At 41.0% G+C, this 6,968-nt stretch overlaps 1 protein-coding gene across 1 annotated transcript in view; it reads left to right on the top strand.

Annotated features, from left to right (window-relative positions):
- The first annotated feature begins 649 nt into the window (after positions 1–649).
- Positions 650–6,968, top strand: part of ca16b (carbonic anhydrase XVI b) — a 95,444-nt gene continuing 89,125 nt past the window's right edge. Inside the window, exon 1 of the mRNA XM_079341402.1 lies at positions 650–1,437. Within this exon, the coding sequence (XP_079197528.1) occupies positions 1,353–1,437 (85 nt within the window). The 5' untranslated portion in view covers positions 650–1,352. The remainder of the gene's footprint in view (positions 1,438–6,968) is intronic.

Genomic DNA, 6,968 nt, shown 5'->3' with positions numbered 1-6,968 from the left:
GGCCCTTGTGACTGTCTTCAATGGCCCTGCAGAGAACTGTGTAATTAAATGAGAAATTTAATCAGATTCCTCAAATTAAATGTCCAGCTGGATAGTTCTGCGAGAACACTACTGACTCCACATTTACCTAAGGGAGTGTCACCGGTGGATGCATAATTCTCCAATCAGTGCACACTAGTACATGATGATATTCCCGCTGCTGATTACTGCTAAAGTATTCCATTCACAGTTCTGCCAGCAGGAGGCAAAGGGACATTACTGTGTTGCCACAGGAGGGTCATTTTAATAATGGGGCCTGGGAGGAAGCAACAAAACCCTGAAATGACAGGAAGGTGGTCTAAATCAGGAGAGTATTTCATGCTGTTTCCTGTTTAAAGCATGCTTCCATCCACTGTCTTTTTTCTGAACTGGTCTTGCAGCTCGATAATATTCTAACAGTGTTTCATCATGTTTGATGCAACATGTTTGATGCAACATTTAAAAAGAGGCAACAGCCGCAGAAGAATCCAGTCTGTTTAGGCTACTTAGTGGTGACTTTACAATCTGACATGAGCCACTGATTGCTGTTGGCTTCTCCTCTTATCCCATAGCACCGTAAAGACAGGCACACGGAAAGAAAAAAAAAAGCAGCCTCTGGGTCCATTCCGAGTCATTTTGCATTCAGCAAGAAGAAGAAGAACCGCCTCCCCTCCCTCCTCTGCTGCTCCCGCCCCGCGCTGCTGGCTCCCTCTCACGCGCAGCCTGTCCGGTAGGATGGGACCAGCAGCCAGAGATCCGTGCATGCCTGACCGCTAGTCTACTTCCTGGATGGAAGAATGGGGGCCACTTTTCTTCGCATTGTGCATTGCCTTTCGTCACCCTGCCGCCGTGGATAATCAGTTAATAACGAGCACGTGTAATCAATGGTATTCGACCACTTTTGCCCCCCTGTTGTTAAAGGCAGCGATTGATTGCCGATTGACCCCTGCACACTTCGGGAATGTCGCTATCTGGAAGCCCGCTACAGGCACGGCGTAGTCCGACAGATTTTCAACTGTTCCTGCACGGCGTAACGTGCTTTTCCTCGAAGCAGAAAACAGCCCCTGCTGGGTCTGGAGGCGAATAAATCTCTCTTTTTTGAAAAGCAGTGACTCTATCTGTCGCCAAACAAACCCGCTAACCTTTTTTTTCTTCCTTTTTTACTTTGATGCTCTCTGCCTGGCTGCAGTGCCAACTTGGTTTTCAGCTCGGGTCTTGTGTGTGTGTGTGTGTGTGTGTGTGAGTGATTTTTTTTGTTTTTAAAGAAGAGAAAAAAGACTCAAAAACTTTGTCACCCTCATTGCCTTCTTGGTACTCTCGATGAGTAGCCTAACATGCGGAGAATACGGGAATCGAGTTACTGGTGGATTTTATCCTTAATGTTTTTAACCTTGCCCAAACACAAAGACTGTCATCCCGGTAAGTACTTACAACACGAGTCGGCTATCACTAACGTCGTCCTACATCTACCACTTGAGTGTTTAGTGTGCTTTCTGTAATGAAGGACGACTTTTGTTGTCGAATAAACTGTTTATTTTCAAAAAGGAACATTAGCACGGGTTCCACTTCACGGTTAAGTGGGGGCCAAGACGACTTAAATAACGGTTAACGCTGATACGTTTAGCCGCTTTGATTTTAAGTGCTTGTATGTTAATAATTAGGCAGCGGGACTATGGCACAGACTATCTCATGTTTCAACGTTAGGACTAAATATTCAGTCTCTTTCCTGGTCCTTCAACTCCTCCTTTGACCCCGGTGTTACCATGTTGGCACTGGACATTGGTTTCCCCCACGACACGATGCTCCCAGTCTCATGAATTCATCAATACAGGCTTATGTTGCCTCGATAATGTCCTTATAAAAGGAAGTCAGGAGATTTGATATCCTTACTGTGATAGAAATGTACTTTACCTCCTGTGGAAATACCAGCCTTTGAAAGCTTGTTTACTCTGTAGTCGTGTTGTGGTGTTTCTATGGTGTCTAAAGTTTATGATAGGCTTACTATAGTTGGTTTTCTTGGTTTATATGGGGGATAATTGAAGTGTCTGCTTGCTGTCATGTGCGTAGGTAGGAGAGAGGATGAGGGCGATAGTTAGCTTTCGTTGGTTCGTAGATGAAGTTGCCATGTATGAGAGGTGTTTAATGCCTCGCTCCTTCAGTTTGCATGTTAAGAAAGGGGAAAATACTGAACCCCCACTCTCCTCCCATCATTCAGCGTACATGTATGAATGGGTTAGATTTACAAGCAGGTGAGCATTTTACAGTGTGCTGTACTCAGTTTATGAAGGAATGTAAAAATGGTAACAGTCCATATGTAGGCTAACGCTATGTTTATCAGGTGGTATTATTATAGACTAGAATAGTGATGACATATTTTTGTAAGCCAACTCCGAAGGAAGCTTTGCCATGGGTTTAACGAGAATTCGTCTGTAAAAATAAGCTCTGTGGCAAACACGTGCTTATGATGCGTAGCTGTTTAGTTTAGCTGGATAAGCTTTACAGATGGACGCCACTTATATGAAGTTTGAAGCGTTCATGCAGCTGAGAGAAGTAAAAAGCTAACGTTGTGCTACAACTGATCTCGACCAGTCTGTTGAGTTTGACGTCAAAACCGTTATGCTTCAATAGATCTATTCAGCAGTTTTGCCAAGCTAGTGAAACGTTAGCTTAATAAGTTGTTTATTAACCTAATATTTACAAGAGCTGTGAGGAGTTCCCGGCGTGATGACGTTCAATCTCTTCGACAAACACTCTAGTCTTGTTGAGCCACTTGTTCGCAACCAACGTTTTAAGTACGTGTAAAAATCTTTAAAATTCGCAAGTGGGGGTTTTACCTAACGCAGCTTATCTCGTCTAACATATCGTCAACATCTCTGAAGCTTGTGTTAACCACAGACCTTCTTTCAGGCGTCTTAACACAAACCCATTCAAAATCCCCATTGACTTTTAGAGTTAGGAACCCATGGCACGAAACTGCTAACTCACTTCCAGGTTTTAGGATTCATTCCTGTATTTGTCCCACCATAATCTGCCACCCATCGGATTCTGTGCCTCCTACAGGCTAAACTACAAAAATAAATAAATATGTAAAGAGGGACTCAGTAAATGTGTTGGTTTTAAGTTCCTTTTTTTTTGATAGGTTACATGCTTGCCTGATATCACAAGAAAAAATCGAAGGCACTTTTAACATTTTAAATGCCTATTTTATCACCTTTATGTTGTAGATTTGAACAAACAATTATGTATTCAGCATCAAGCCTTTGTGGTTTGACACACTTACAAGGGTTTGACTCTGAAATGTGCCTTGATGCTGAATGCATGCTTATATCGTTTTATATTTAAAAAATATTAATGGACATTTGTGATTATTCCTATGTTTATAGATTAAGGCCTCATTGAGTATGTCAAATCAATTAGCTCATTTTGAAAAAGCCCATTAATCTAAATACAATGTTTTCACTCTGTGGCACAAATCACCCCCTGTAGAGCTGTGATGTAACAGAGAAGCATGGTTCCTCTCTGAGTCACCCCCTCAGCCCCTAAATCCCCCACTTTCTGTGCTTCCACGTCCTTACTTTGCAGTGTTATTGACCAGTAGCCTCCAAGTCCCTCTGACAGAGCCCGAGTTTCTCGCATGGCATGTCTCTGCAGACCTCTTGACACGCAGCGGAGAAGAAATCCACACTGGCACACCAGCCAGACATTGGTGGAGGATAAATCCAATTTTACTTGTGCACTGTCACGCAATTGTATTCACCAACCTTTTTTTTCTGGAGGGGGGGTGGCATGTGGCCTCAATCTCTAAAAAACTAAACAGAGGCTTGGGTTCACATGGAGAAAAAAAAGATTTGTAAGGACGAGGGGGTTATTTATTTATTTTTTATTTTTTTTGCAAACCATGTACACCAGATTCAAAACAGCTTTTGAAGAATCAATAAACAAAAGCGTAAAATTAAAGTCTGTCAGCAGCTGACTCGCATGTCCATTCTTTGGATTTCCCCAGAAAACTCACTTTGTGTATTAATCTTGCGGTGAACAATTCTGCAATAATACATCTTGTTTCTAAGTTTGGCGTGGTTTGCTGCATCATAGAATCACAGTTACTCCTTTTTACAGAAATCTCCTGATTGCATCCGTCGTGAAGAAATGATTTCATATTATGTGAACATTGACATGTTAAAAAAGGCATTGAGAGGCGAGAAGATAATAACTAAATTATAATTTGCATATAATAATTAATACTGTTTAACAAAGATGGGCATTTTCGGTCGCTGTGTAAAATAAAACCATGTCTCTTTGTGCAAGTGGGATATTAGGGAGCAGACATGTTATTAATGTTGTTAATGAGGTGTTGCTGTACTGCTGTGACAGCAGGATGCCAGCTGCCTGGACAGCACTGATGTTGGCAACAGCATCATTATCATCAAGGTTCGTCTCCATACCTTCTCTGGATAATTGGTTCGATATGTATGGTACCGAGACTGACAGGAGATTTCAAAAGTAACTTTCTCCTGGTTTTAAAAATAGCATCAGTAACGTATGCTCGTTTTTTCCATCATGGACGGACTGAGCACGCTGTTATCTGTTGTCTCCGCACCAGCTGCCTGCGCCACCTACTAAATGGTCCAACGGGGAAACTCTGCAACTGTAATCAATTTTCACTCATGTGGAGATAATTCCCTTTTTATCCTTTTGCTATGAGAGCTCATCCTTGGCTTATTAGCTTATCGGTCCATCTAATTGGACTGGATACACTTTTGGACAACGATGCAGTTTTATTGTTCGTGACGTCGTTTGAACGACTATAATGCAGAATGGAGAATCAACTCTCGGTTTTAAGACAAGTATCCTCGTTGTTTGTGGTGCAGAAAATAGCCTGTAAAATGATTCAATTATGCATTAATTCCACAATAATCATACGCCCCATCATGGCTCTAAAAGTAACAATAGTTCTGATAAATGTAGGAAATTACATACAAGGTCATTTTAAACTGTAATGCAGCTTGGAAAATGAGGTTAGCTTTAATAAACACTCCCACCATACAAGGTTGGATGTGAGTACCTGTAATGAATAATTCGTTTTAAGTTTAAGGTTTTCTTCACAAATCTTTACTGATGGGAAATGTTTTCTGAGTTGCTCATTTCCCAACTGAAGATGATGCTGAGCAAAATAAACATTTATAACCTTGAGTTACTCTCCGACTTTAGGGGGTCGTCAAATCACTTTTTTTCCAAAATATTTGAGGCTTTTTCTCGTTCCTTACTTGACGTTATTGACCAGTAGCCTCCATGCCCCCTGAAAGAAGCCATTAATGTTTCCGCTTGTATGAAGCTCTTTTTTTTTTCTTTTAAGACATTCTTCATCCTCTACGACACACTTGATAAACTGTTGTTTTGTGCGCTGACACCAAAAACTCTTTAAAAGTTGGAAGAAATCAAATGAATTTGCTCATTGTGTTTTTTCATGATCTAAAATGATGAAAGTGCAGCACGCTGGCAGTTACTGCGAAAGAAATCAAAGTTGTTTTTGTTTTTCTAGTCAAATGAAAGGAAAAATGTGTCAAAAACTCTGGACTGTTAATACTATTCCTTCAAATTAGGTAGTTTTACATGTCGCAGAAATGTTTTTCAGTGGATTCGTGATTGCACTTTTAGTCTTAATTTTTCCAGCGCTACAAAGAACAGGTTTAAAAAAAAAAAAATAAAAAAAAAAACTTTTCAGTTCTAAGTGAATCTTCTTACTCTCAGACCAGCGTAGGTGCATATGTATCCACCAAAACCAAATCAGAAGTCTGGGAATTAATGCACTGTTTGAAGTATTTTCAAATAATGAACAGCTAATAATTTCTCATGGCTTATTAGCGCTTAAACTGTACCAGTATCTCTACTGGTTCCAGTGGTCAGAATCTAAACATGGAGACTTTAACATCTCAGATCTGAAAGAAGTGAAGAAAATCAAAATACTACCCAGAGGGCAAAAACCCCCTTAAGAAGTACAGAAAATGTTTTGTGGACTGTTGTTTCGAGCAGTCTGTTTTTTCCAGTAACGCTTTCATAACAGACAGAAACATTTTTTTACATAAACAATTTCTTTTAATCTAGCTTAACATTTAGCTCCTCCACACAGTCGCAATGAAAAGATGAATTGATGAGTAGAAGATAAAGCTGAAGGTGAGATGTAAGTTTTTCTCCAGACACGGCTCCATTAGCTGAGTTGAAAGACAAAAGACGGTTGTTGATGACGGAGGACAGTTTAGATCAAATTAATTCACGTAAGCAAGATGTTGTTCAAATCAAGCGGCAACCTCCACCGCTAAAAGACAAGGCCGATGCCGAAGTTCAATATCGTGCGGTGCATGGCGTGTCCGCTTGGCGCACACCCGAGTAAAAAATAAATAAATTATTACAGCAGGGTCGGGGTGGATGGTGTGAGAAGTCATCCGTTTAGAATTTTCTGACTGATAAACAATATTCACAATAAGGTAGGTAACTGACCTGACTGACAGGCGGGCACAGAATAATAGTTTGTAAAACCGTTGAAAAACACTCGTCTCGTAACTTGTCGTCAGGTAGACTGGAGACACCGAAGCCCCGCCCTCAAGGCGCCACCCCCCCGCAGATGGTTGACGCTAAATGAGCCAGCATCATGCTGGTCCAATGACTGAACAGGATTCTCGTGGGCATTACAGATGCAGGTCAACAAGACTTCAGTCGACTATTACCGTTGATGTGCACTCGACTTGAAACAGTGCTTTCCTTGATGGTGTTATTGTAGTCATCTGTCTTTGTGATTCAAGTGTTTATTTGTAGGACTTGCGTTAATCAAGGCAATCAGTTATTAATCGCTCGAGTTCACTCTCCTTCAGCCAAGTTACTCCGAGCTGGTCACACCAGCATTTTAATCATTTAGAGTGACTCACATCTAGTTCAGTACGAATCATTTCAACGGT

Source organism: Symphodus melops (genome assembly GCF_947650265.1).
Source record: "Symphodus melops genome assembly, chromosome: 4".
Lineage (NCBI taxonomy): Eukaryota > Metazoa > Chordata > Actinopteri > Labriformes > Labridae > Symphodus > Symphodus melops.
This window is presented reverse-complemented; position numbering and strand designations above follow the sequence as displayed.